The sequence below is a fragment of the Alternaria alternata genome (assembly GCF_001642055.1).
Source record: "Alternaria alternata strain SRC1lrK2f unplaced genomic scaffold CC77scaffold_11, whole genome shotgun sequence".
Taxonomy (NCBI): domain Eukaryota; kingdom Fungi; phylum Ascomycota; class Dothideomycetes; order Pleosporales; family Pleosporaceae; genus Alternaria; species Alternaria alternata.
This window is the reverse complement of record NW_017306200.1, coordinates 509,854-537,383: the sequence shown is the minus strand read 5'-3', so window position 1 is coordinate 537,383 and position 27,530 is coordinate 509,854. Positions and strand designations below refer to the sequence as shown.

Here is a 27,530-nt window from a genome sequence, read left to right as displayed (position 1 = left end):
AACGGGAAGAAGTTGAAAATGGCGCAGTGTTACCAACGCTTAGCAGTAAAGTGGGGCTTGTACTTGTGAAGCAAGGCGCCTCGTTGAGCATGAAAGAAGATGGAAATGTCCTTAGTCTCTTCTATTTTGTGCATCGTGAAATGAAAAGTGCGGTGCCGGAGAATTACGGGACAATGTTCCGATGATGGCCGATTGACGAATGAGCGGCGATGACATAATAGTGCCTCGGTGATTGCTTCTTCCCGTTCCTCTCACCCATTTTCCAATAAGCGATACATCACGACAATCGTGTACTACCTCTTCAGTGCTGCTTGCCCCCATCTCACCGCATGCTGTTCGCAGATATAGCATCTTGCGAGTTAGTCTGCAGTATATGTTTACGCGATGCTACATCTCAACACTTCTTTTTCTGGTTGCATTCACTCAAGACAATGACTTCACGAAAAAAGCCATTAGTCCGCCTAAACCTTTAGTCAATGATTCCCCATCACGGTAGAGGTGCTTGGATGGAGCAGTAGTTGATTGATTCCGTCTCCTCATCTAATTTCACTATTGATTCGAGATTCTCTCGTTGAAAACGTCGCAAGCCTCCTTGCTCTAGTTCTGATGTTCCAATATCACGATGATACCAATCTCGTCTGCTCGCTACCACTTCGAGTCGTCCTCATTTCTTCTCGTCGGGAATGGAGTAGCAGCAACCGATGTCGAGCACGTTGTAGAAAGTGCAGTCGCGCTGAACATAGAAGCCGCCCTTCTTGTAGCAAGTCGCTTTGGTCGTGCAGATACCAGATGGATCTGATCTTCCACAAGGCGCTGGGTACGGATCTTTTGGCGCACCAAGGGCGAGAGACGTGATCGCAGCCATGATTATGAGAAGCTTCATTCTGAAATGCGATAACCGTTGGTGCACTGTTTTTCGTGGAGATGTTGGTGGTGATGCCTCGCAAAGATGTGTAGAGGTAAGTATGTCGACAACTTGGTATGTGACGGCTCTTGTTGTTACGAAACCCGACGGTTTATATATACAACAAAACCGTATTTGCGACGCCGCTGACATAGCTGTAGAACACAATAGTGCTTCACTTCATCTGCAGTAAAGACCAAAATTAGCTGAGCCTACACGACCAAATACAAGATCCCAAGATCTGACCAATCCAGGCAGTTCCATGACCACTAGTCGTCACATTTTGTTTTGCGTATCTCTAGCAGACATATCATCAGGTTATACTCTGGGCCAATGTGAGCTTCCACCTGTGAACCTCGCGATAGCGCTCATATGCGTAAATTGCATCGCAGCTCTTAGCGAGAAGATCAATATATCTTCCCCGGATTCTCGTATTCCCCAGGACGTATGATAAGGCCCCACATGCGAGCTAGACATTCTGCCATATGAAGGAGTTCGTACTGTCGTTTATGACCAGGATACTAGATACCTATGACGTCGCTGTATCTCGTGGCGCTAGACTCTATTATCTTGCCTTAACTACGATTCTGTCGAGGCGGAGGGACCGAGGATGTCAGTGATAGTTACAGCTGCAAGTCCAGATTCTCGCCACGTTGGACCCCTGCTTCACGCTCGCTCCCGGGATCCGGTTACTGTGTCAAACCACAGTGTAACACAAAAATTGCCAAGTATTCAATCCAGAATGAACTACTCCATATTCATTGGCTAGTGTTTTTTGCATCTTCGATCCCCGGATTGACTAGTAACAGCGCGGTGCTTTTGTTTCTGACTTTACTGCCTGATTGGGATTCGACATGGCCGTTGCCTCCAATGTGCGGCGTGATGATGTTGCATCACAGGAACACAGTGCGCCACCATCGGTCTAGCCCTTTGACAGATACAAGTCGGAGGCGACTCGAGATGGTGAGGCCCATGTCTGTACTCGTCCCCTGGGTTTGGTTTCCAGCAAATGCCGTCATGTCGTCTGTGAGTCTGGAACGCCAGCTCGTTCAGAGGCGCAGCTCAATCATCTGTCTCAGCTCGACGTGTTCCTCGAGGGGCTTGGGGGCCCTAGTTGACCAGCGGTTCCGCCGCGCTGAGTGCGATTGCAGCGACCAAAAGTTGGAAGAGCTACTAAAGGGATGTGCCGCTGTCTTGTAGACGACGGCAGTCGCACCAAAATAGTTCAAACATCGGTGCACTGATCCGAGGTTTGGTGCGCCCGCTGTCGGACACGCTAAAAATCGCGCAGTACGTCACGTACGCGCATTTGGCCAGGAAGTCAGCCTCACGTAGCTCTCCTGACAACACCGGACGTAGCCGTAAGGCTGTGGGTTACAACAGGGTGGCCAGCGTCACCGTTGCCAAACATGGATGCGCTATTAAAGATATTCCTGGTCGATTTGCTCGAACAGCGCATTGCACTGCACTCTCAACACAAATTTTCACTACACCAGGGCCCGTGTGCAACACCATGCCCGAAAGGAAGTTCGCTACGACACGCCCGGTAAGCTTCTAGAATGTCAGTAATCGAATCATATAACTGTTCGCTTATCTATACCGAGCACAGCCGGTCTTTCCATAGAAGCAGCTTTCTTCCACGGAGCTTCTAGCGCCGTGAAGTTTTTCGGGCAGACTAGCTGGCGTCAGGGACCGCCGGCGGTCAACGGCGGCACTCAGCCATGATTGGTCGGCGCCGGCACCTCCAGTAGGCAGGATCAACCGACCTGCAGCCGCATCTCCACCTTTTGTTCCCAGCATCAGCCGCATCCATTCCCACGACATCATTCTGTATGGACTTTATATTTCTGTACTTCGTTTGATTGTCGTCTACTTCCGATAAACTCTCCACAAACGCCACCATTCTGCTGGTGCGTGAAACCCGACCCATCCGTGTCATGACGAGATGACGATATCCCGCGTCTCGTAAATACCGTCTATCCAAAGAGGCTAGTACCTTGGCCCCAGAATGGCCATGGCCCCACGGAAAGGAACGCGACGAGCGTGTGACCCTTGTTCTGTCAGTAAGTGTTGGATGCAGGTCAACTATCGTGACACAACTGACATTGCCTCTCTTCTAGGAAAAGTGCGATGTGATGGCAACCAGCCATGTTCCAGATGCGAAGCTGCTAGCTGGGACTGCACCTACTTGAAGACGCATGGGAAAAGCGGACCAAAAGGACCACGTCGGACTACAGAAGCCGCCATTAGGAGACTGCAAGAACGCAGCAAGGGGACCCATGATGATGGGTCAAGAAGCAACAGCGAGACGAGCTTTGATGCTGGAAGCCCGAGGACTACCGATTTGCCTTATTTGGACCCGATACCCTTGATGAGCGATTCCGATGTTGACCCCAAAGCCTGGCCGGATATTTTAAGCCCAACACTGTCCGCCATCCCCCAAGAGCCCCACAGAATATCGACTGCCTGTCTATCGCATTACCTGGACATCTACCAAGCACGTGGATATGGCATATGGCCAGTCGTCGATGCCGAAGCACTCACTGCACGGCTTTTGACTCATCCCGACGATTTGGAAGCCTACGCACTAGCCACTGCGATATGTGCTGCCATAGTCAGCCAATTCTCTATAGATGCCGAGCCAGGCAGTCCACTCGAGGGCCACTATCGCGTTCCAAGCGGCACGTTCGAATCGGAAGCAAAGAAAGCAAGGAACGAGTCCGATCACTTGGAGAATGTGACTATATTCTCCTTGCTAAGTAGCTTCTTCCTACACGTTTATTCAGCAAACGTTGGGCGAATGAACGCTTCCACGGTCCTCCTCGGCGAGGCCATTTTCAAGGCACACATCATAGGCTTACATAAACCGACACACTACGAGCTCATGACCGCCGAGCAAATACAGTATGCTTTGAGGGTCTACTGGCTTCTCTTCATCACAGAGCGAGCGCACTCCTTGCAGCACGATGTGCCAACGACATTGAAGCGAGCTCCCAATCTTCCCAGGCTAGAAGACTTACATGATGGATCAGTTACACCTGCGTTCGTCCAACTTTGTCGGCTGTTCAATATCCTAGATGTCACCATAACAGCTGAACCTGCAGCTGCGCGCCACGCTCTTGCATTAGCTCAGCAACAACTTAGCAGTGACGAAGACCCTCGCAGTCTTGAGAATGAGCTCCAGCGCGCAGATATCACAATGACTCAGCAGTGGATGCGTATCTTCTTGTGGCAGCATGCTCTCAATGTAACGAACTTGAGCAGTCGCGCCAGTCAGGATGAGGAATTCTCGTTCCGTTTCCCCGCTAAGGTCGCCCAAAACGTTCTCAGTAATCTAAGTAGCCTCTCGCGGGAAAGCGTCGAGGCGCATGGTCCAGGCATGGTACGCAACATCTCCCTGGGTGGCACAGGACATCACTGACATAATTGTAGGAGTCCAAGCTCTTCGACGTCGCCAACTCGCTTGCTGACGTTATGATGATCATGCCCTCGCTTAACCACGAGTCTCATTTCAACGTTGGTCCTAGGGATCTGATCCACTCACTAGCGCAAGTGCTCGCTTCCTTTCGTGGTGGCAACCCTGCTGTTATCAGCATATTGCAAGACAAGCTCACCATGCTTGGGCTATCCGCTGGGTCGCCACAGAAGTTGCTTGAGCTTTCGTCGCCAGAAGAAGAACACGAAGAGTGGCACGATAGATCCATGTCTGCCCCTTCCACGTACCCGTCCTCAGCCGCCGACCCGTCGATGCCACCTCCACTTCAATCGAGCATGAGTATGGATAGAACATACTGATCTGTTCAACTCCATGAGCCAACATTCACGTAATTCGACTTTTCCGCGAAAGGCTGTGTATGCGGAGCACAGTCCCCCGCTACGACAGCCGATGCCTATAGGCTTTGTTGACCTAGTTTCGCAAGAAATACACAGTCCGTACACTGCTGCCTATCATCCAGGAGATCAAGACGATGGATCATCCGAAGTTGTACAAGTGGAAAGCTTGTCGCCCAGAGGAAATGTACAAATCTAAGCAGACCGGCTTTCTACGCACAACCATATGTATGGTGCGAGGCTCTCAAGTACGACACGCATCCTGCCGATAAGCGAGGTTCCCTGTGGAAGAAGAACATCATACCAAGGGTGCCTCCGGGACTGTGATTCGCGACAATTTGTCGAACCTCAAGAAAGGCGGGGACAGTGACGACGAGGTTGAGACGCACAGACGCTGACGTGACGGACACGGAGCTACCGGGATAAGGAACAAGGATTGCAAGAGCGATGGAGAATCAGTCTCTTGATGCGATTGAGTTGGCATTGAAGCTGCAGATGCCGATGTGCAGTACGCGCATCAATTGGCCTCTTGCAGAAGAGGCGGCTCGACTGCTCTGTCCTGGAGATTACCCTGGTTTAGCAACCGGGACAGAACGAGTGACGATGCATGTCCACCGGGTGTCGAAGACAAGCAGCACTCTAGAGATTATCTCGGTGCATTGTTGATTCAATACCGTAGTTCTGACACTCTGAGATGATCTCAAGTATGCGAGCTATTCGCCTGATTAGATTCTGTCGCTAGGTATTTTCCAGCTAAGCCCATTACAATGAAAGCGTACACCAATTAGAAGCCTTGAGGTCCACGGATCAGGTTTGGGGAAGTGATGGAATAGGAGAATCATCGCACATTAGCCGTATAGCACAAATTCCACGAGATACCACTCCCACCAAGCCATTGGGTCCACTCCGTGTGCTCATCTGCGTGACATACAAACGCTGTCCCTTCACTTCCCGGAACGTCGATATTATCAGTCGTCTCTACAGACCTTTTCGTCGAAGACAATCTCCTTTTGTAGGCTGACTACCTGCAGAAAACCCACGTCCTCGTATTCTACCGCATTATCCGCCTGCCTCTTATGACATGCCGCACCGCAAAGTTCAGGATGGCCTTTGTGACCCGCGATCTGGCGAGGACAAAGGTAAACTTTGCGTGTTCGCGGAACGACATGCAACTCTTCGGTCTTGTGGACTGGAAGAATCTCTTGCTGTACATAATCGAGGCTATGAACTACGCGGATATCTAGGCTCGAAGTTTTGACTTTGATAGCGTTGAGGTATCTCTAGATATGAGTTAGTACTGTTCGAATTTGATTGACGCATGCAGCATGCCTTGTCTTTTATCCACTCGTATAGCGTGTCCGTCTGAAAGTAAAGCGCCTCTGCTTGCAGGCGATTGTATAGGTCATAGTCAAAGCCGTTCATCTTGCTGTAGAAAAGAGGAAAGACTTCGGGACGGCGCATGAAGCGAAGAAGATACTCAAAGAGATCAGGGTCAGTGTCCATGAAGTATGAGCCATCCAGCTCAGGCTCCCATGGACCGAAACGTCCGGAGAGCTGCCTCTTAAACCAGCCAGACTCAGACTTCAGCGTGTCACACGAGACTTTGAACTTGCGCCCACCAACGTCAAGCGTAAGATGTCTTGGGTAGCCGGCAGCGACAACGATTCCTTGAACACTGAGATTAGTAGCGTCGATAAGATTGGTGGCTGTGGTATATTCAGCTTTACCGTTTTGCTGGTGGTTGCTGTCTTCGATACTAGTGGGCGCACTCGTTTCGTCGACAGTAAAAGCTGCCATTGTGGCGGGAGTGTTTTCGAGACTCATTCTGCTGACGAATAAAAGCAGTGTGCGATTTTGTGGTTCTTGTAAGCGATATGAGTCCTTGGACGTGGAGTGTTTGCTCTCAAACGCGCTAGCAGATTCACCGCTCATTGTTCGAATTCAGCTGACGAATTCGATGATTTGGGATACTCTTCGTAGACGAAATATAGTGTGTGAGGCAATGGTCTTTTGCGTTACTTCGATGCGGAGAACAAGCCTTTGCTGATGACATTTCAGATCTGCCCAAATACATGACCTAGAACCCATAATCGTTCCGAAGATTACCATTGTAAGAATGATTCATGATAGTTTGACTTCACGCCGCTCAAAGTTATGCCAAGTCTGCTTCGCTCGTCTTCCTTTATGTCTCTCATGATACATGTCTCGCTGCACTGCCTAACATGTCTTATGTCCCAGTATAGCCTCGTAGGAAGTCAAGTATGAAAGTTGACAATGCAAGCTACAACTGTCCTTTGACATACTCTTCTCGCGCCTGCCAAAGCAGCTCATCTAATTCAGTGTTCCCAACCTCACCGCCATCCACTACACCTTTTGTCTCAGCGCTATCACAGCACCCCGACCACCCATACTGCACCTTAACCCATGCAGCATCCCATTGACTCGGTTTGAACCACAACGGAATCATCTCAAACCCCTTGTCATGGATCGTGCTATCCCTGTACACCGCTACTGGGCACTCAGCTTGATTGCCTCTCTGACACTTATCATTACCCATGATGTAGCTATTATAGTGCATAATGCCCTAAATTCGATGTACGAGGTCAGCAAATGACTCACATAAGCTTTTGACTAGGAGATACCTACTGTTGACATCGTACGGCGTATCGAGATTCAGCATCCATCCGTCGTTGGATTTCCCATAGAGAACGGATTTGGTGAAGGAGCGACCGCTAAATTCATATTTGGCAGCTATGTTGACGTCATTACAAAGCTCTGCAGTCGTCACACTAGGGTCGGATTCGCGAGCACGTGCGAGAGCGGTGGAGTAATCTGTGAGCTGTAGTGGTGGAAGTACGGAGTTAGCATATATCTCCATGCATCTTAAATAGTCGGAATCTACCTTCATGCAGTCGTAGCGTACATATGTGTCGCGGTCGGATCGTCTATTTGTGGGTGTACGAAGTCAGTATATGTCTCACGCGCGGTTCGTACAGAGACACCTACTGTTGCTCGTGCATCATTCCTTCAGTGTTTTAGCTTCACGACCTTAAAATTTTGGATGGCTGTTTACGTACCCATGACATGGCCGAATTCATGTGCAATGGTCTGAACGCTAGCCTCTTCACCAAGCCACATGTCCAAATCCCATGGCTTTCCAGGAGAATCACCCATTCCCACAGTAGATGATGCGGCGCGTTTTCCCGCACGATCATCCTTCCAGATAGCGACTGTTTTGTATGGAACAGCCATGTTCCACTTACTATCAACTGGACTGTTCACGTCGATGCAGTACATGGGTTTCTTCCGAGGATCAATCCATTCAGAGAACATGATCTTATGACCACTAGCCTCCGAAGCCTTACCACCAAGCGCTGTGATCCAAAGTTCGGTGGCTGCTTCCACTTTCGCGATGTTGGCTTTGCGATGTTCTTCAGTACTAAATGTAGGCATGCCAAGTCAGTGTGTGTCTCACATGCAGTCTGTGCAGGAAAACTGATGACGCAGGGTATCTTGAACTAATCCTAATTTTCATAGGGTTTCGGTGGAACGATTCTCTCGGACGACAGGCTGCCAGTCAGCATGCAGGAAAACTTACGGAAAGCAATATGGTATGACGGTGAGACCCTTGACGTAGAGGTCTGTCCATTTCTTCGGTCCGCCGCTGCCCTCGTGACCCCAGATAGATGAGGCGCCTGATTTTACCCCATCATAGCTTGGAGTTTCAGTCTTGTTAGACGGGGGTAGGACGGCGCATGGGCCTGAGAAGATAGGTGGTTGTTGAGGAACAACCACCCCTAGGACCTGCATGGCAGCTGCCGCGAAGATTGGGAGGTATATGAGACTCATCCTGGTTGTCATACGTACGGTTGAGGAGGTATTCATAGGAACAGAAGCGTGAAGCAAGATGTAAAAGACTTTAAGCCAGTGGAAACAGAGGCAAGCATATAATCAGAGTCGTAGAAAGATAGTACAGTGTTTGTTCTATGCGCATTGACCATACTCGTACTTGTTGTGAGCTGTAGTGATCCTACACGTGAAAGAGGCTTGCTAGTACGAAATAGTTGTTGGTTGCGCAAGGCTCCCGTATGTGATCCTCCAATCACTGGACTGAGCACAGTATCAGTGGTGGTTTGAGTGGAGCGACGGTGGGCTGTCGGATCGTAGTGAAGGTGAGGCTGCCACCAGATTTCATACTATCGTCACTTGAGTATACTCCGCATCTAGTCGCATTCACTGAGGCGTAATAGAGGGCTAAAGATCTTGTTCTCGGCAGGAGAACGGCGCTAGAGATATTACTTTCTACCAAACAGCAGCAACGCAGATTGACCATCACCACGACCAAAAGCCGTGATTGACGCGCTCATAATCGAAGTCGAGATGGCGCACTCTCCGTCCAACTCAGGGATCAAAAACGTACGCGACTTCTTTGCACGCGGCGATAGGGAAAAGATCTCTCCGGAGCTCAAACAAGCACTGTCGTTGTTGCAACTATCCGGCCTCGACAGCCTCGAAGAGCGCTTTCTCGCAACTGCTGCATTTCTAGAGCCGTGGGCTGTGTTCCGCGATTCGATCTTCCTGTTGCGACCGGATGCAATGCCTCGTGCGACAACGATAGCTAGAGAAGACCGGGGGGATGGCATCTCGCGCACAGACCTATTGTGGTTTTATACACAGTTCGATGAAGGGATACGCCGCTACGATCCACGTGCGAACAAGTACAGTGGGGAGTACACAACTGACTCCAGTATTTATGGTGCGATCGACAAGAGCAACTGGAATGTGCAGGCGTACGAGAAGCATCTCTTCGCTTGGCTGCTGCAGGTATTCAAGGTTGGTAAATCACGCAACCCATGGGGCTTTGACTACTTTGAGCTTCGCAACATCTGCATTGCCTGGGAAGCGGTCTTCGTACCGATCATTGACGCAGTCCGTACTTCCTACAGCATCAGAGGCCGACGACACTACGGTCGCCTTGCACTCTACATCGAAGAACGATGCCCATCTGGTCTTGCATTCCCAAAGGGCAATGTGATAGTACCTGAGGGAAGCCTGATATCGCCCACTCCGTACCGCATCATTTCTTTACCGAAGAAAGTCATCGGCGATGATAGCGCTACATTCCAAAAGCGTGTTGAAGGGGCCGGCATGCTTACACGAAAGCACTACGACGACACCGAGAAGGAGCTTCGCGACGTGTATCCTCAGTACGGCGGTTTGGTTGAGCGACCCAAGTTCAAACACAAGATGGAGGAGTGGTTGAATGAGCAACGAGCACGAGCAGACCGTAGGAAGGCCGCGGAGACCAATGGTGAAGTGAAGAGTTTCCAGCCCCAGATGGTGAACCGGCACGGTAGTCGGAGCCCTATAAAGAAGGGCTCTCCCACCGAATACCACAACAAACGAAACAGAGACGGTAACGAAAGCCCGATCAAAAGATACTCGGATAGTATTCGTCGCTCGCTGTCTCGTGGCGTGTCCAGAACGGCGTCAAAGGAAGAGCCGAAGAGTCCGTTGCACGGTGTGACACGGCAAATCCATATCCCTGGTGAAGGTCCAATTCGCCGTGCGTCTAGCGCCCGAGACCTCTCGTTAGGTGAGAGTTGCATGAGTCTTGCTTCATTGGAATCTTCCGATACGACCATAGTCACACCATGGCCACGCCCCCATCCAGAGCACAAGCCATCCAAGCAAAACATCTTCACTTCAACCCATCACTTAGATTCTTCTAGCCTGTCACACAATCCCCAGACCGGACAAACACACCATGATACGGATGTGTCAGAGTTCTCGTCCAAGGGCCAGATGGGTGCCGCACCTCAACCATTACCCCGTCAGTACCAACATGACGAGCGGGCTGCACCACAGGTGTTAGGAAGCAGGGCCTACGCAGATGTGCGGGTGCCCAGCTATGAAGGCAGCGGTTGGGATGACGAGATCTCGTTGACGAAGCTTCACACTGTACGTGAAGGCGCTACTGATAAATCGCAACGCATTCAGCCTGCAAAGCCAGCTACAAGGCTACCCGTTCCCATCAAACCAGCTCCGTATTCTGGCGATCTTCGTGTTGGTGTAAAGGACAGCCATCTCAGGGAGATGCCTAAGCCTCTCCCTTGGCCAGGCACTTCTCCGCCTAAAGCAACAGCATGGCCGGGGATGGACGAGCTTATTCCATCCGTTCCCTCTGAGAGTTCCGTGCGACAGAATAGTACCCGGGATTATGTCAGCGGTTTCCGTCCTCAGCAACTTGTGCGCGATGAGTCCGATCGCAATATAGCCCGTATCGTTTCGAAAGAAAATATTCGCTCCGTACTCAGACATAACTCCCTGAACAGCTCAGCCGAAGATTTGACTCAGCCGCCTCCCGTATCGTTTTTGCCAGGACGCAAAAGAACCGCGAGCCCTGGCGGTACCAGGCTACAGACGTACAACGCAAATCTATTTCCACGTAGAGAGGAGCGCAAGGGAACGCCGGTAGGAGGTCGGGTTGGTGCGGAAAAGAAGAGGGATGCACCCGGTGGTTCCTGCGAGATGGATGACTTCAGCAGAGCGACAGATGGCCAGGGCGTGCAGAACACGACTGCAGGAAGTGATACACGATACCACGAGAGATATCATGGAATGCATGCGCCTGATGACCGCCGCAGCTTCGAGAAATGGATCTAAGAGGGTGTTGCCATCAAAACGCCACGCGATAGTTGTGCTGGTCCTTCGGCCTCGGGTAGCTTTATGCATTCTTGGATCACGTTGGGTTTCTGTGGCTGTCATCCTGGCGGTGGGACATGAAGGTTATTGGACCTCATACACATACTCTCGATTGCGAATTGTTTCCGCGAGTGTTGGGCGATGGAAGGTTGGAGGAAGACACATAAGGTGGCTCGAAACAGAAGATAAGAAATGAAAAAAAAAATTCAAGCTGATAGCAGACAATTGCCGTGATGTATTGCGACGTTGTTCCCTGGACCTCCGCCTGTGAAGACGATAAGCTGAAGCTTGATGACGCGCAGTCATCTCGGCTGCCGAAGCGTCGGGACGCGAGAATGCCACGCTAGCATGAAATCAGCAACGCGTCATGGAAGTTTCTCTTACAGACACAAGACAATTTAAAGACAAGGCTATAAGCATCTCCAAATGCATGGAGTAGTCAAGTTTGTACTGATTTAGGGTCCAGGTAGTGCTCTCCAACCCTCATGCCTTACCAATCGGACCGAAACCCCCCTCTCGGAGCCATAACACTAAACGGCTACAATCTCCAACAGGCATGAGCAAAGTTGGTACAAAGAATTCGTCAAGAAAAGGTCAAGTTCTGGGGCGCGCCCGCACGAACTTATCTTGTGCGAGAACATACGTGCTGGATATGAAGATGCACTAGTCGCACTTATGCTAGACCTACTGCCCAATCTTCGCATACTTGCGGTAGATCGTGACAGCTCGAGATGCATGTGAGACATACGCTGACTTGGTACCTTCGCATTGGCAACTGCATAGCATTCCGATGGACTTGTACAAAAGCCTACTACCTTGGCATTTGCGTTCACACGTACTCTCCAAATTGACCATACTTACAGTGACCTATAACGAGGATATGCCATGGCCTACATCCTCTTTGACAGACACACGTCATCAACAATACCTCGCTTCAAACTCTTGAGGTAACCAGAGGAAGCCGCTGGTACCTGATTCCCGATGCCGAATTATAAACAAGCCAGAGATTTGGTCTTGCCTCAAAAGCAGGCACTACCTGCACTGAAAGTTTTCTGAAACGCCCTTCAGGATGAGGGTCCTCAGAAGCTTGTGCGGATGGCGCTTGACCCAGTAATAGAGGACGATCGATCAGATATGGAGGATACACTCCTCATCAGAACTGAATCTGTTACAGAGATACCTGATCCCATAAAGACTACATCCCATGGTTGGCGTCCATACGTTGAAAAGCCTCGCATACGTTGGGCTGGGCATAAGTATGTGCTTGAGCCAGGCGAGAGGTCCGTGTCTGAATTCCACCACGCAGAGGCGAACGAGATAAGATCGCCAGAGATGTATCCTTGGTTAACAGGACTGATCGGGAATAGCACTCAGTTAGTAATGGACGACATTTCTGACCTGTCCGCGGAGGAGGAAGACTATGGTCGCGAGTATATGATGTACAAAGAATGAGTCGAGTTCATAGAGACTGCCTAATCGTACAAGTCGCATGATAAGCGGTGTTCCGCCGCTTCGGATGTGCTTGTCGGAATTCCGAGCTCCGTGCACACGCCATCGTTGATAAAGATGAACGTTCTTGGTTGCGAAACCAAACCAATAATGAACGTTCACACAAACGCGCATATGACAAACATCCCTCTATTTGTAGGACAAGAACACCACTAGTCAGCCATCTCAGGCCGCTTCGGAAGTGGTGGGGAGCGCTATAGAAGCGCTATACCTCCTTAGGTTACGGCGGAATGGACTACCGTCATCGATCCATCGCGACGGACCTATCCAGTGTCACACATCCAATCTGGCGTCTCACATCTGCTTCGACAGCATTCGTTCAACGGGACGCGAAAGCAGCCTCCTGTCAGACTAGATTAGGTGAACGGAACGGGGCGTTATCATTTTGCGGATCAATAACCTCGGCCGCCCTCTAGATCCGCACCTGCTACAATCCGATCGCACGGTGCTAACATGGGCGGTCTACATTCTTCGAAGGTCGAAGAGGTCTGGAAGAGCGACGCTCGACATGCCATGGAGGCAGGAACCTTTTGCGTTATATGTGGCAGCCCGTTCCATATCGAAGGCGATGTATACAACATCGATCCCAAAGACATCCGGTTTCAGGTAAAGCATCCCCCGAGGAAGCTGTTGCAAAATATTAATTCAATACAAAACACAGTGGTTGAACAACCTTCGTCTGCTTGGTAGCATGGCCGACGTGGCCGAACACATGGTAGCCAGCGAGGGGTCGATGTAAGAAGGGGCCACGCTCATTCTTTCTCTTCTTCAGCTAAAGTTCCGAGAAGCCCGGTCAACGTTTCCGAACTGCCCGATATTTATCTCTCAGAAGTCGCATCCTTCAGCTTGACTGGTTCGGGCTACTTTCGGATTGTCGACGACGCTGGACAAGATGATATCTGGTTCGACGCTCTTTCTTACACAGGCGACCATGGAACATTGTTTCCGTTGCATGAAGGATGCATCGTAACGAGTTGTAGAGTTATAGAGCATCGGTATTCGACAAGAAGGGAGGTTGGACTAGAACCCACTCTCAAGATATTGTATCGACTACTAAGTACTCGCTTCGACCAACGGAAATGCTGCACAGACGAACCAAACGAGACATCAAACGACATCTTCGATCTATGCTCCTCCTCTTCGGAATATGGTGCTAGAAGCGTGTTAGCCTTGAGCAGACTGGATTGGTGGGGTGGGAAATATGATGTAAGGTGCAACAGTACGTTTCTGAAGCAGACTACTGATGATATATAGAAATTTTATACCGACCCCATCGAAGGGAAAGGTACTGCATCCTTTGTTCAAAGGGTATTGCAAAGCTCGCCACGTAGAAGAGACGAGCCAGAGTACGTGTTGAAAGCAACACGTGAACCCCAGAGACTGGAGCGCCTTCCTACAGAAATGATGGACGCTATCTGCAGCTATCTACCAATACAATCCGTCATCGTACTACATCGCACATCGAAAGCACTCGCTCTGCGGATTCCGCTCGACTCTGTGTTCTGGCGAAATAGTCTTCGGGACGGAAGTCTCCATCCGCATATTTGGGATCTAGACACGAAGTGGATCGAGCACCATCTATCTGATCCTAATGCAGCGCTTTTAGATCCGACTGCATCCTGGGATTGGAAAGTTGCTGCAAAGCTTCTTGCGACGAAACGCTTTTCGATAAGTGGATGCGACGACCGCCTACTTGATGTACCTGACGGCTTTTGGAACCGATGTAGGATCTGGGCTACTATTGAGGAGGCCCTACAGGAGCAAGACACCACGCTCCAGTGTAGAGCATCACAGCGCTGACGAAACACATCCAAGAATGGGGTCCTGAAATTCTCCAGATTTACGAAAAGCCCCCGATACCGCGGCACCAGACGAATTCGTGTTGTGAGACCATTTCGACAGCATAGGGCATCTACTCACGAGAAGAGGATTTGTGGAGCTTTATGTTCCACTTACAGTTTCTCAGTACTATCGCTCCACAACTCTACAGATGTCCAAGATGTCCAATGTGTTTACTTTCGCCGCTCCGCTAGCGATGCGACAAAGTCATGCCAGCTTCCAGCGAAACTCTCGTAGAAGCCGCAGAACGCACTTGTTACAAACAGATACTCTGCTCGCTCGCAAAGCGCTATCGTTAGAGCCTTCACTTCTCCTTGTGGAACAGAATGTACTATGTACGCAGTTCGAGCACGCTTGTACGGCGAAGTAGAAAGCCACTCCTGGTATCCTTCAGTCATAAATTCCTCGTAGGATGTTTCTACAACCACCGTGATCTCGGGTCCAGGTGCTGCAAGCTCAGCGCTTACTGCTGTACCAGGATTATGAATCATCTTGGGCGTTATCAGCTCGGATTGCTCGGTCTCGTTTAAGAAAATGTTCAGACTTGCCATTTTGTTCTCGACGACACCAATAAGAGTTCGCGCTCTGCGATCGATAGCATCGAGGTACTTCTTAGCCTCTTCTGAGTACAAATTCACCGTCTCATCGACGAAGATACCTTCGACCCTCAAACGGTCATCCTCTCTGGCTCTTCTACGGTATGTTTCGATGTCCTCTAGAACGTCTTGAACCGGTCGTCTGCAATAGGCTACCCGTACATAGCCCAGGGTCGTAACATTCGGCAATGCATTTAGCCGTGCTATTTCCCGAACATAGTCCTCATTCGGCCACCACGGTGCTGCACCTGGCCCACTATTCGGATTGATGATGACGACAAATCGAACACACGGATTTGCGGCAACGCTGAGAGAGATCAGTGAGAAAAAGGTTAATAGCAGGGGGAAGCTACGCTGTGTAAAGAGGATCCCATGCGCCGACTTGTGGGTAAATGTACAGTGGGAGGAGCACCTTTGATTGAGAGAATTGCGACATGGCTATCGGAATGAGGGTGGTGCGAAGTGGAACAAGTGTCTCTTCCGGACCCAATGGAGTGCTGACTAATCGCCTCCATCCACCAGTCGCATGTTGCTCTTACCACGTGGTATTGGCCGCTGTTCTGCGCGGTGCAAAGACGCGTTCTCCGAATACAACCCATATTCGAAATTGGGATTGTTTGGCGCATCTCGGCGGAATGAAGAATACTGACCTCCATCCTCCGAAGCGCTCGGAGGAAGAGCGTGCCAAGACCTCGGATCGGTCACAGATATTACGGATGCTTTCCTCTATAGGATGGTATATGTATGAGGAGTTCGCATACATTGTTTATCATCTTCCAGGCGGCTGTTACCACGACACCTTTTCATTTCTAATACAGATATTGACTATACTCCGCAAACTCAACTACCACGAACACATATAATGGACTCGCATAGAACCAAAACATCAGCTGCGTCTGATACAGCTACGCAGTGTGCTAGTGGTGTTACCACACCGGATGTTTTCGCGGAAGAGAAGGAACAGCAGCAGTACAAACAGGATATGGAGGAGGTCAGATCTACTCACGACGATGCAACCAACAAAATTCAAGAGGAGTATCCTAGTGGCATGCGGCTAGTTCCCATCTTGATCGCTGTACTATGTGCAGTATTCCTTACTGCTCTGGACATGACCATCATTGGCACTGCTATTCCCAAGATCACCGATGAATTCCAGGGCCTCAACATGGTCTCTTGGGTGAGTTTAATACTCTAGTGATATGGATTCGAATTCCATGGTTCTAACTTACTCTAGTATGGCTCCGCGTACTTCATGACATTTGGTGGTTTCCAATCCGCATCTGGTAAATTCTACCGTTACTTTCCGCTTAAGTGGTCGTTCCTCGGGGCCATCTTCGTCTTTGAGATTGGAAGCTTGGTCTGTGCCGTGGCTCAGAACTCTACAACGTTCGTCGTGGGTCGCGCAATCGCTGGTGTCGGCTCTGCCGCTGTAGTAACGGGTGCGTTCACTATGGCTGCATTGTCTGCCGAGCCAAAACGACGACCAGCTCTTATGGGCCTTGTTGGTGCAGTATACGGTCTATCTAGCGTCGTCGGTCCGCTTTTGGGAGGTGTCTTTGCAGACACGGTGAGCTGGCGATGGTGGTATGTAGGCACGTTACCATAGATGTTCTACTCACCAGCTGATGATGGCATAGCTTTTACATAAACCTTCCTATCGGCGGGGCCTCTGGAGCCCTTATATTGTTCACCTACAAGACCCCACCGCAAGTCGTCGTCGTCAAAGCGACTTGGAAAGAGAAGTTTTTGCAAATGGATCCTCTCGGCATCGCACTTGTCATGGGTGGCATCGTCGCGTACATCCTGGCACTCGAGAACGGTGGCCAGAAGAAGCCTTGGGGCAGCAGTCTTGTCATCGGCCTATTGGTAAGTTGTTACTGTACAAACTGAATTTGAGACATATACTGACTTTGTATATCCGTATGTTAGGTAGGCTTCGTGGCCATTCTCGTCACCTTCATCGTATGGGAGATCTTCAATGGCGAGCGCTCGATGCTTCCACCCCGTCTTCTCCGCGAGCGCACCCTATGGCAGCCATCCGCTTTCATCTTCTTCTATTCGTCAGCGTATCTTGTACTACTGTACTATCTGCCGATCTACTTCCAGAGCGTTGACAACCGAAGCGCAATCAACTCGGGTGTACTCAACCTTCCTTTGGTCCTCGCAATGGTGATAGGCAGCATCATTAGTGGCGGTGTTGTATCGAAGACGGGCTACGCTGCGCCTTTCATGAATGCAGGTGCTATCCTAGCGACTATCGCTACTGGTCTGATGTATACGTTTGACATCGGCACTGGACTAGGCAAATGGATAGGATACCAGGCTCTTTATGGTATCGCAGTGGGCTTGGGCTTTCAGATGGCCATCAATACAGCTCAGGCCAACGCAACGATAAAGGACATGTCCTCGGCGACGGCAACAGTCTTTTGTATGCCCGAAAAACATATACCAATGGAAAGAACTAACGTGTTGTAGTTTTTCAAACCATCGGCGGCGCATTCTCATTGACCGCTGCCCAGTCCGGCTTCGTAAATCGCATGATTACCACGCTTGCGATCACAGCACCAAACGTGGATCCGCAAGCGGTAATCGGAACTGGAGCTACTCAGCTTCGACAGACATTCAGTACCGAAGATATACCGGGCATTGTGGTGGCATACATGGCAGGAACAAAAGTCGCACTCGCTATTGCGATCGCTTTGGCGGGTGTAGCGGTCCTAGCTGCCGCACTTACACCCTTCAAGAAGCTCAACATGGAGAAGGTTCAGGCCGGAGCTGCGTAATCTTCAAGCACGGGGGCTTGCTAGGGTCGAAGGACACGTTGATGGCATTTGTTTAGTACTTCGTTGCCTATCGAGGAACATAGATTGTATTTCAAGGAGGTTCACCATCCTAGCTACATGGGCAGGTAGCGTCCCCCTGCACTTGTGTGTCATTTGTAATGTTTACAACCTTCTAAGATTAGTCTCATAGAGTTTAGATGTCGATCGATTCACAAAACGCCACTGAGGCCTTTTCGTACAGCCAAAAATACGCCCATGTCTGCGTTGACTCGTTTGCATGGTAGACCTTGTGCTGCTGTGTGATTGGCCTTTCAGCGACCAATGACCGTTGCCGTACAAATCAGGCCTCCAGACCCAGAGGCACATTTCCCATTCTCGCTGGCCTCTTAGCGACATGTTCGGAGTCCGAGGCTTCTTCCGCCGAGCTGCAGGTGGCTCGGTCACTGTCCCCCGTACTACCTAGGTGTCAAACTCGTCTCGTATGAACAATTTCGCATTCGATTCCATCGCAAGATTCATCACACCCTCACTAGCGTACTTCTGCCAAACTTCGGATTACTCTCCTTGAGTGGAGGAATCGTACGTGCCACCGAATCAGGCTAGCGTTGGTTGCCATGGGGCCGGCTGTCAATGACACCAACGTGAGCAGCTTTGAGCCTCCCAGCAAGCGGCGCAAACTTCGAAAGGGCACGACAAGCTGTTGGGACTGCAAAAAGCGGAAAGTGAAATGCACATTCGATGCAACATCAGATACAATATGTGTAGCTTGTCGTCGTCGAAACGCGCCATGTGTTCGCCAGGACCAGCCGGATGAAGTCCTTCTTCAGGAGGACGATAGCAGCCCGTCATTAACATCGCTGCGTTCAGGCGATGGGGTCAACAGGACCTATCCAGCTCCTGCTCTCTCTTATGAACAACTCCTTGAGCGCCTGCGAAAAGCCGAAACATTACTTGCGCAATCGGAAGACTTAAGACACGACTCAGCAGCAATCGACTTTGTGCAACTTCCGACACCCGGCTCTGCTGCACTGACACCGGAACAAAACTTTCTGCAGGCAGAAGACGGTGAAAACATCTCGATCGGCCTACGTCAAACGTTTCCTGCTCAGCGAGACCTCGATCTCATATGCAGATCGGACCGCAGCGCGACCTTGTATAGCTACAAATGTCTCACGGGATCCAGCAACCTCTTAGAGCACGAATCGTTCGACATTGCCGACGAATTGGCCACGGTTCCCGACGCCTCTACTACACCCCCAGTTCTTATGGCCAGGCATATGCTTATTCTAGCCCTCATGCTGCAGTACTTTCGGTGTAACGGAGCCGATCGCCTATCTGGAGACCCGAATGCTCTCGCCGTGCGCATGGTGGATACGGCTGTTCGCATGGTCATCACCAACGATCAACTAGTAGGCTGTATCGAAGGACTGGAGTGTATAATATACGAAGCCATCTTCCAATCCAACGCCGGCAACCTTCGGCGATCGTGGATAGCTTTCAGAAGAGCCATGGTATTTGCGCAGTTGATGAGGTTGGATACACCCAACCCTCCACCGATCAAGTTCTTAGAAAATAAACACAGAGTGGGCCCAAAATTCCTATGGTTTCGAATTGTTCATATGGACAGCTATCTGAGCCTGATGCTCGGTCTGCCCCATGGAGGCCAGACTACGAACATGGAGGTCCCTGTCCCTGGAGAGAGCCTGAGCTGCAAAATCGATCGAGCACATACCCTCATCGCACGTGGTATCGTTGACCGCAACCGAGGAGATCCGCTTCAAAACATTGAGGCTACCCGCAAACTGGATCGCGACCTCCAGAACGTGACAAAATCCCTTCCTGACAAATACTGGCTTGCACCAAGTTTCACTAGGCTGCAACCAAGCACGAAGGAGGCCTTTGAGGAGCTAATGCGGCTTCGAGATCAGCTTTACCAGTACAATTTGCTTCATCTTCTGCACCTGCCTTTCCTCTTACATTGCGGCAAGGATTCAGATTTTCATATGTACGCCAAGATAACCTGTATCAATGCGGCCAGAGACGTTCTTACAAGATTTGTCGCGTTCCAAAATTTTCGACCAATCTCGACCCAGTCATGTCACACAGCGGACTTCTTCGCGCTCATGGCCGGGATGACGATTTTGATCGCGCACATAGACAGCTGTCGCTGGAAAGATCATAGTTTTCTAGTACATCAACGACCCGGCGACCGCGCCATGGTCGAGCAGCTTGTCGAAAAATTGGAACTGGTTTCGACGCAGACGAACGAACCCCTCACAGGCAAAAGTGCTGAGCAGCTTCGGAGCTTGCTCGAGATTGAAAGCGACGCTGCACGTGGGTCGAGTCATACTGGTGAGAGCACTGTCGATCGGCTTGAGGAGGGCTGCGGCGAGCAGTTTCAGCTCTCGATACCATATTTTGGAATTATCAAGATTTGTACAAAAGGCATCACGAAAGAAGGGCCTAGTCAGCAGGCTCCTGGTGTGGACATGCTTGTTGGTCCGTCGTCCTCAAACCTGATGGCTGTCGAGAATAATGTCTTTTCCACCTTTGGTCGGGACATTAGCGATAATATATCATCCGACCTCCTTGCAGCACAGCCCAACACACAGAACTTTCAGACCCTACAGTCTGGATTGACATCCTCTGATACAATCTTCAATACGCCACAACACTATCCTGGACTGACCGCAGGAACGAATGACTGGGCGTTCCAGGGTGTAGATGCGGCGTTCTTTGATTCGTTGATGAAGGGAGTGGGTGATTGGGAAGAGACACTACTGGGGATCTGATTGCCTCTATCAATTATCGTGTCTGTGACACATGTTCCACATCTGCTTCTACATGGAGAGGGATTATGATAGTATAAGTGCCACGTGTTCAATCATCATCCTCAGCGACAGTGCGCTGGCTTTCTAGGTGGTATGCTCAAAAATCAAAACCGTTGAAACAATAAGAGGTCGACGGGCAATGGTTCGATTGACCATAACGTCGAAGCTGTACTCACAGATATGCTTCGTCTATACATTGCACTTCCACCAAATGAACTATTCATCTGCCCCTAGTCATGCTGCGCCTTGTCCAACAGCTCTTTCAATATCTTTGCCGTGCTCCTCATACCTTGCAGCGCATTCTCATCCGGCCCTTGCCCCGGTGTCCATGTCGCGTGCGCAAAGTCAATCATCTTGACTTCGGCCAATTTAGGCAGAGTCTCTTCATCGTCTTCATCCTCATCTTCCAGATGTGCAGATCGTAGCTTCTGCTTGGTATTTGCGTACTCGTCTACGTCACCCTCATATACCAGTAGTATGCTTGCGCTGTACATCCTGCTCTCTTTGCTTTCAAAAACCTCTTGGATGTCCTTGACCTCTCCCAGAAAGTAGGCGAGCACCTCCCTCGCCCGATCGAGCTCTGCTTCTGACTTTGCACCAGGGAAGATGTAGTCTGTGAAGCCTTCACTCACGTTCTCAGCGCTGAATTTGCGTCCATACATCTTGTTGTACACCCAATATCCGTCTTCCTTGTCCGTTTCCACATACTCCTTCAGGTCTTCGGGGATGTCGGGTACATCACTACCCTTGTACGTGCGCATACCCGCTATCCTAAACCCTAGACTGCCGCTTGTGGTCTCCTTGCTTACGGCATCTAGACGCGCTCTTTTCTCCGGCTTCGCAGCCTCATCCCACAGCTGCGCGCCAAGCTTCAGATCCAGAACATTCGGTTTCTTGAACCCATGTGTAATATTCTCTAGCACGATGTGAAGATCTGTAGCGAGTTTCTTGCCATGCAAACGCTCAATTGTACCGTCGGCCGTTTGTATGGTGCCGCTTTCGACAGACTCGGTAGCGGCGGCTTGGTCGGCTGAGAGGGAGAGTTGGCCCATGAAGGTGGGGAGGTGACGCGCGAGGTCCGGGTGGTCGGTGAGGGACTCGTAGAAGTTGATCTCTGCAAGGGTGCAGGGCTTTACTACTACACCACCAGACTCGTCGCTGAGGACACCATCGCTGGGTTGTGGTGTTAGTATGGGTGGGGAGGCTGACAGGCGGCAGGCAACAAGGCACTTACTGACCAGCAGCAGCACTGCCATATGCTTTCAGATTAGACGCGTCATATGCTTTGGTTGCCATGGTTTTCGGATTGTATAGCGAGTCTTGCTATGTTATGAACGTCTTCGTACGCGTGGTTGGTGTTCAGGTGGAAGATACATGGTATGCAGGCTGCAGGCCCCACGACATGTGTTTCAGGGTCCTTTGCGAGTCAGCCAATGCCGTCATCCAGGGTATCACGATTCGCGCTAATCCAGCACAATCCATTGGTTTTGTACGACTTCAAGATTATGTCTTATGCCATCCAGATTTTGTTCTTATTATTCCCCATTTAGAGGCCCATCATGAAAGTTACTGCAACAGATACCATCGCTATGTGCCTCGACCGATTGTCCTTCATCGCCGCTAGCAAGAACCAGCATCTCACCTTGACTTAGTCTTCAATGCGCAAGTATCAAATTACTGGGCATGGACTCACCGTGAAAGCGCGTGAGAGTACGAGATACCCGGAACCGGAAGTTGCGACGGCCAGTCTTAAGTAGTCGTGCGCTCTTACCTCAAGATGCAAACGCAGTTACCCACCATCTCGGAAGGCACTGTTTGTTGTCGCCTCACCACGGCATCAACTCTCTACACACGATCCTTGCCCATTGCACCCCTTTCTCCTCTCTAAGCACATCAATTCCATCTTTCCCAATACCCAGTGCAGAAAGCAGCAGATATGGCGACCGCGATCACAGCACCCATTGTGGATGCAGGACCTACCGATGAAGCCTCTAGCAACAGTACTGCTACCTCTGCCATTGAAGACCATCCAGATGGTGCAGAGATTCGTCGTCAAGTACGTTTACCAGTCTCCGATCTTTTGGTCAGTCATGCGGTCACACTAATCTCCCTCCAAGGTGGAGTTCTACTTCTCCGACGAAAACCTTCCCACAGACAAACACCTACTACAGTGCTGTGGTGGACGCGAGAATCTCCCCGTCTCGATCAGTCGCATTCGCGGTTTCCAGAGGATGCGCCAATACAAGCCCAAGACCCTCGTTACTGCAGCTCTCCGCTTGAGCGCCTTTCTGGAAGTGTCTGCTGACGGAAAGACCATCAAGCGTAAGGTACCTTTGACTGGAAAGAATATCCTCGATCCAGATTACTTCGATGCCGAAGATGACGACGATATTGCCTACGCCCCGGGTTCTCGAAAGGCGAAAGCGCAGCAGCCGGCTCAGTATCCAGTACCACTACTGCCCCAAACAAAGGCAAAGTATCCCGAAGGGGTGTCTAAGAATATGCTCAAAGCTACTGGGTTCGAGAAGGCCTACATTGAGCCTGTTCTCACCCCTGTGGAAGCTGCCGAGGAAGAAGAGATGTACGCTCTGACCAAACCGTTTGTCGAACGTATCGAGATCGCCATCCAGCGCTTCAAGCAAAAGCGTCGCATGCATGAAATGTATGCACATGTCTTCAACAAGCTCATGCGCTTTGGCGGAGTAGAGTCTGGTCCTCGCATGTATCAAGGGCTTTCCAAGCACGAGATGAATGAGATGGGTCCTGAGGAACTTGCAAGGGCTCTCGCTGTCCACAATGTACCCTGGGACCGCTCTAATGAGAACAAGTGGGTCGTAGATTTTGTAGCTCTCTGCAAAGCCTTCCTGTAGGTTCATCTTACCCTTTGCTCCACTGACACGATACTGACTGGAATAGATCATCTTGGTATCCCGCCCACTATGGCTATGCGTCGTATGCTATCAAAAATGCTTGCCAAGTTCCCCGCTCCTTCCTCGGGTATCTTCGCTTTCACCGTGTCTGTCCCGAATTCGATGACCAGCTTGCCACTGCACTTCAAATCTGCGATCAGGCTGAGCAGGAGCTTCCAAAAGTCAACTCTCTAGGTCTTGCCCTGCCCGGAGATTTCAACAAATCTGCTAGCGTCTTATTCGGTGGTGCCCAGGCTGGTATGTATACTGGTAACAAGTCCTGGGCGGAGGATCTGAAGAAGGAAGGCCTGGCGGTTGTGGAAATTGGTATCCGGGACGAAGAAGCCAGGATCAAGTTCGGCACTGGCATCGCTGTTCTGGGTTCGGAGGCGCAATATGACATGTTTGAGTCTGGGCAGCTAAAAGTTCTCGGCAAGGACACTGCCTACCTTGAGGTCACTGCCATCAATCTTCCCGACAACGATACCAAGTCTGCATACGCAGAGCAGAGCGAGGCCTTCAAACATAAGCTTGGACAGCTTGGACCCCTCGGTAAGCTTTCCTGCAAGACCTGGCACACGGACGACTGCGACGACTACGATCTACCCAAGGATAAAACCAAGTACCCCAACGGTAAGCCACGGAAAGCTGGCAATGGCAAAGAGTACGAGTTTTGGATCGAGGAGAGCATTCTTGAGGACTGCTTCGTGGGCCTGAAGATGGATGCCACTATCCTGCTCCTTTCTGGTGGTCTCACCATTCTCGACGACATCAAGGAAACTATGTGTAGCTTCTACACTTGGATCCCAAACGAGCTGTGGATGGAGAGGAAGCCAAAGGAGGTGCGATGGTTAAAGAAGGGCTTGGGTCTTGACGAGGACGAGGACGAGGTTGAGATCCTTGGAGGGAACAAGGCGAGCGCGGATAAAGATGCTTCCGATGACGATTTCGACGACGAGTAGAAAAGTAGTCGAGGGACGAGCCGATATGTTTTCGTGGCAGGACTTTGATGAAACAGTAGTCCAGAATGTCGTGGTCTGATCTCGTGCCGAGCCGTCTAGGACAATGGAAAATTGACAATGTTTTGGTTTGGGAAGTAAGATTTCAGAAAGGGAGAGTCACGATGTATTTCCAAACATGGTAAGATTTGCCGTGGACGCATGTATCCCAGGGTCAGCGAAAAACTGCAGTTTCAATGAGAACATACTAAGAAGCTACTTCAAATTCATTGCGTCCTCAGTGCGCGACAAGTTGCAACGATCGCGAAGGGGGGTATCTTCTTCCGCTTGCGCAGGCTGCTAGGACGCGCCTGTACGCTATGTTTGACAAGCGCCTGCGCCACATTCCCACGCCTCAGTTTCATACCAGCGTCCTGCAGGCCATTGACAAGGATAACATCGCAAAGACCAACTAAAGCATACAGTGTCGAGGCCGAAATATCCGATAACAATATCGCGCAACGAAGCAATGCCACGGCTTATACCTGCGTCGGGGTGACTCTTGGCTGGCAACGACTAAACACCACGAAGACACTTGGGCGATATTTCAACACCACACCCAGTGCACGCTCTACGATATGGTAAGACGCGATACCCCGATATGCGGATACTTCGGCGAGCGAGCCTATTGCCAACATCTTGGCAGAGACACATGCCATGGCTTTCGTTGGTTTGCCAAGGCCACGCCGCCGGATGATGTGCGTGGATTCGTGACGCGGTCCTCCCACAAGCAACCCAGAGAGTGAAAGAGGGAAGTAGGCCTGCGTACTGTACTACACATGCCAGAGGCAGGTACGCGTATGGCGGGTAAATATTGGCTGCACAAACGGATTGCATGGTGCAGTGCACCGGTTTACCCGTTCCTGTCTCGCATAAGAGACTGATCTGTCGCAAGTTACCCGGCTGTACCTAGCCAACACATGTGAGACGAGATGGGGGCGTGGGAGATGATGACAAGGAAAAGGGACGCGCAGCAAAGGTTGATTGCTACACGCGCGTGCGGAGTGGAAAGGGCAAGGGACTGCCAAGAGCCTTGAGTGCTCTTAGCAAGCGGAGAACGCAGGTGGGCTGCTGGGTAAAACGTGCGTTACCGCCGCCGGGCTTTTGATTTTTCTGGCTTCGCCTTTTCCCGCTGGGTTCGTTTTCTGGCTATTCGACTATGCGCCTTTGCGACGAGGGTGCTGCTTTACAACGACGTTGTGGTGTTTGCTCCATTACTGCGACTAGGATATGAGTGACAAAGGTTCGGCATTGCGAAAGAGCGAAAACTATCACTGCTGCGGGTTGTTGTGATCGACAAACCATTTTGGGTCGGAATTTAAAAAGAGGTGGACCAGAGCGGAGCGGAACATGTCTGCTAGGATGCAAGTTACGAGCGCCGCCTTGGAAGCGCGATCAATCATGGGGTTGCCGAATCGGGCTCAACATGGTATGTTCGTCTCCAGTTTTCGCGACTAGACAACATGGCACAACATGGCGGCTGACTTTCATGACAGCGCAAAACTTCCTGAATCCTTACATATATGACCCGTCTTACCCTCTCGCCATAACAGGGGCGATTCTCGTACTGTTGGTCTCTGCATATTCTCTTTATCAGTACATCCGCCTCAAGGCGTATTTCTTCTGGGCAGCAATCATCGCCATTGTCATGCTCGACCTGGGGTTCATATGCCGTCTGGTATCTGCCTATGACGAGCACAAAGAGTCGCCCTTCCTTGCCTCCTGGCTCATGATCCTGCTCGCGCCCAGTTTCCTCGCTGCAGCGTGTTATACTGCATTCAGTCGTGTTGTGTGGTTTTCCTGCCCAACCTACGCACTCAACTTCAAGACGCTGTGGTGCTTTCCCAGATACATCACCGCCACTTTTGTGTCCTTTGACCTTTTCAGCTTCATCATTCAACTTGTGGGCGCGAGTCAAATCAGCCGGCAATACGACCAAGATACGCAAGGGAACCGTACTATCGCTTCGTCGGAACGGCAAGCACTACCTGGCAGGATTATCCTGATTTTGGGGCTGGTGCTGCAGGTGCTGTGTTTCCTCAGTTTCTCTATCATCAGTATGCGGTACTTTTACATTAGCCGGCACTGGGCTGCTCATGACTTGGGAGACCTGCACCTTTGGCGCAAGTTGGGATATACGATAAACCTCTCCTCGGTCCTGATCGCCTTACGAGCGCTCTACCGTACTATCGAGATACCCCATGATCGCAACTATGGGTTGTTGTACCTGCAGAGCCACGAATGGTGCTTCTGGGTGTTTGACGCCGCCCCAGTACTCGCTGTGCTAGTCGTGTTTGCTGTGTGGCATCCGGGTCGTTATCTACCCAGAAGCTATACGGGATGCAAGTTGGACAAAGGCAGGGCTGTCAAAGAGAAGGATGAGATCAGTTCGATGAATGGGGGTAACGGTGGACATGACACCGAGTTGAGAAACTTCAAACCTGAGGATTTCCAATCTGAGAGGGCTGCGACGAACGTATAGAAATTTGACATGAGACGGAAAGGGTTGCTGTTTATGATACCATTGCATTTAGCGGGATGGCGTTTTGAGGGTTCATCGGAATGATACCATGCTCAATGATACACCTGTATGCCTACTCCAATTAGATCTTTTGACCTGTGCTT

General features: G+C 50.6%; 12 protein-coding genes across 12 annotated transcripts; 7 read left to right on the top strand and 5 right to left on the bottom strand.

Annotated features, from left to right (window-relative positions):
* Positions 1–664: 664 nt before the first annotated feature.
* Positions 665–883, bottom strand: CC77DRAFT_936802 (hypothetical protein; the record flags this gene model as incomplete). Its single annotated transcript, XM_018534516.1, has 1 exon — positions 665–883. One exon carries the CDS (start codon positions 881–883, stop codon positions 665–667), a length of 219 nt encoding a protein of 72 aa, XP_018385658.1.
* Positions 884–2,822: 1,939 nt separating this feature from the next.
* Positions 2,823–4,941, top strand: CC77DRAFT_115977 (hypothetical protein). The gene is made up of 3 exons (XM_018530109.1): positions 2,823–2,967; positions 3,025–4,286; positions 4,337–4,941. The coding sequence occupies exons 1-3, from the start codon at positions 2,913–2,915 to the stop codon at positions 4,697–4,699; spliced, it is 1,680 nt and encodes a 559-aa protein (XP_018385657.1). The 5' UTR covers positions 2,823–2,912; the 3' UTR covers positions 4,700–4,941.
* A 762-nt stretch (positions 4,942–5,703) lies between these two features.
* CC77DRAFT_936075 (hypothetical protein) lies at positions 5,704–6,532 on the bottom strand (the record flags this gene model as incomplete). The annotated part of the gene is made up of 2 exons (XM_018534478.1): positions 5,704–5,975; positions 6,052–6,532. 2 exons carry the CDS (start codon positions 6,530–6,532, stop codon positions 5,704–5,706), a joined length of 753 nt encoding a protein of 250 aa, XP_018385656.1.
* A 707-nt stretch (positions 6,533–7,239) lies between these two features.
* CC77DRAFT_115046 (hypothetical protein) lies at positions 7,240–8,867 on the bottom strand. The gene is made up of 6 exons (XM_018530108.1): positions 8,334–8,867; positions 7,813–8,174; positions 7,742–7,760; positions 7,638–7,680; positions 7,382–7,574; positions 7,240–7,319 (listed from the first exon to the last, which is right to left on the bottom strand). The coding sequence occupies exons 1-6, from the start codon at positions 8,618–8,620 to the stop codon at positions 7,303–7,305; spliced, it is 921 nt and encodes a 306-aa protein (XP_018385655.1). The 5' UTR covers positions 8,621–8,867; the 3' UTR covers positions 7,240–7,302.
* A 248-nt stretch (positions 8,868–9,115) lies between these two features.
* On the top strand, positions 9,116–11,401 carry CC77DRAFT_936812 (hypothetical protein; the record flags this gene model as incomplete). Its single annotated transcript, XM_018534517.1, has 2 exons — positions 9,116–10,331; positions 10,383–11,401. The coding sequence occupies 2 exons, from the start codon at positions 9,116–9,118 to the stop codon at positions 11,399–11,401; spliced, it is 2,235 nt and encodes a 744-aa protein (XP_018385654.1).
* Positions 11,402–13,402: 2,001 nt separating this feature from the next.
* Positions 13,403–14,749, top strand: CC77DRAFT_989828 (hypothetical protein; the record flags this gene model as incomplete). The annotated part of the gene is made up of 4 exons (XM_018536296.1): positions 13,403–13,555; positions 13,611–13,678; positions 13,735–14,155; positions 14,204–14,749. 4 exons carry the CDS (start codon positions 13,403–13,405, stop codon positions 14,747–14,749), a joined length of 1,188 nt encoding a protein of 395 aa, XP_018385653.1.
* Positions 14,750–14,765: 16 nt separating this feature from the next.
* On the bottom strand, positions 14,766–15,866 carry CC77DRAFT_989826 (hypothetical protein). The gene is made up of 3 exons (XM_018536295.1): positions 15,738–15,866; positions 15,352–15,691; positions 14,766–15,279 (listed from the first exon to the last, which is right to left on the bottom strand). The coding sequence occupies exons 1-3, from the start codon at positions 15,818–15,820 to the stop codon at positions 14,962–14,964; spliced, it is 741 nt and encodes a 246-aa protein (XP_018385652.1). The 5' UTR covers positions 15,821–15,866; the 3' UTR covers positions 14,766–14,961.
* A 350-nt stretch (positions 15,867–16,216) lies between these two features.
* On the top strand, positions 16,217–18,167 carry CC77DRAFT_1040840 (MFS general substrate transporter; the record flags this gene model as incomplete). The annotated part of the gene is made up of 6 exons (XM_018527216.1): positions 16,217–16,561; positions 16,619–16,885; positions 16,947–16,951; positions 17,022–17,250; positions 17,314–17,812; positions 17,860–18,167. Exons 1-6 carry the CDS (start codon positions 16,247–16,249, stop codon positions 18,165–18,167), a joined length of 1,623 nt encoding a protein of 540 aa, XP_018385651.1. The 5' UTR covers positions 16,217–16,246.
* Positions 18,168–18,829: 662 nt separating this feature from the next.
* On the top strand, positions 18,830–20,602 carry CC77DRAFT_894371 (hypothetical protein; the record flags this gene model as incomplete). The annotated part of the gene is made up of 2 exons (XM_018533519.1): positions 18,830–19,165; positions 19,223–20,602. Coding segments are annotated over 2 exons (1,716 nt in total), but the record flags the coding sequence as incomplete, so codon positions are not given.
* Positions 20,603–20,935: 333 nt separating this feature from the next.
* On the bottom strand, positions 20,936–22,406 carry CC77DRAFT_1040839 (inositol hexaphosphate kinase 3). The gene is made up of 2 exons (XM_018527215.1): positions 22,233–22,406; positions 20,936–22,171 (listed from the first exon to the last, which is right to left on the bottom strand). The coding sequence occupies exons 1-2, from the start codon at positions 22,292–22,294 to the stop codon at positions 21,229–21,231; spliced, it is 1,005 nt and encodes a 334-aa protein (XP_018385649.1). The 5' UTR covers positions 22,295–22,406; the 3' UTR covers positions 20,936–21,228.
* A 113-nt stretch (positions 22,407–22,519) lies between these two features.
* Positions 22,520–25,105, top strand: CC77DRAFT_1020756 (hypothetical protein). The gene is made up of 3 exons (XM_018525131.1): positions 22,520–23,054; positions 23,116–23,864; positions 23,915–25,105. The coding sequence occupies exons 1-3, from the start codon at positions 22,935–22,937 to the stop codon at positions 24,867–24,869; spliced, it is 1,824 nt and encodes a 607-aa protein (XP_018385648.1). The 5' UTR covers positions 22,520–22,934; the 3' UTR covers positions 24,870–25,105.
* Positions 25,106–26,255: 1,150 nt separating this feature from the next.
* CC77DRAFT_1061689 (RTA1 like protein) lies at positions 26,256–27,387 on the top strand (the record flags this gene model as incomplete). Its single annotated transcript, XM_018528456.1, has 2 exons — positions 26,256–26,334; positions 26,402–27,387. The coding sequence occupies 2 exons, from the start codon at positions 26,256–26,258 to the stop codon at positions 27,385–27,387; spliced, it is 1,065 nt and encodes a 354-aa protein (XP_018385647.1).
* Positions 27,388–27,530: the final 143 nt, after the last annotated feature.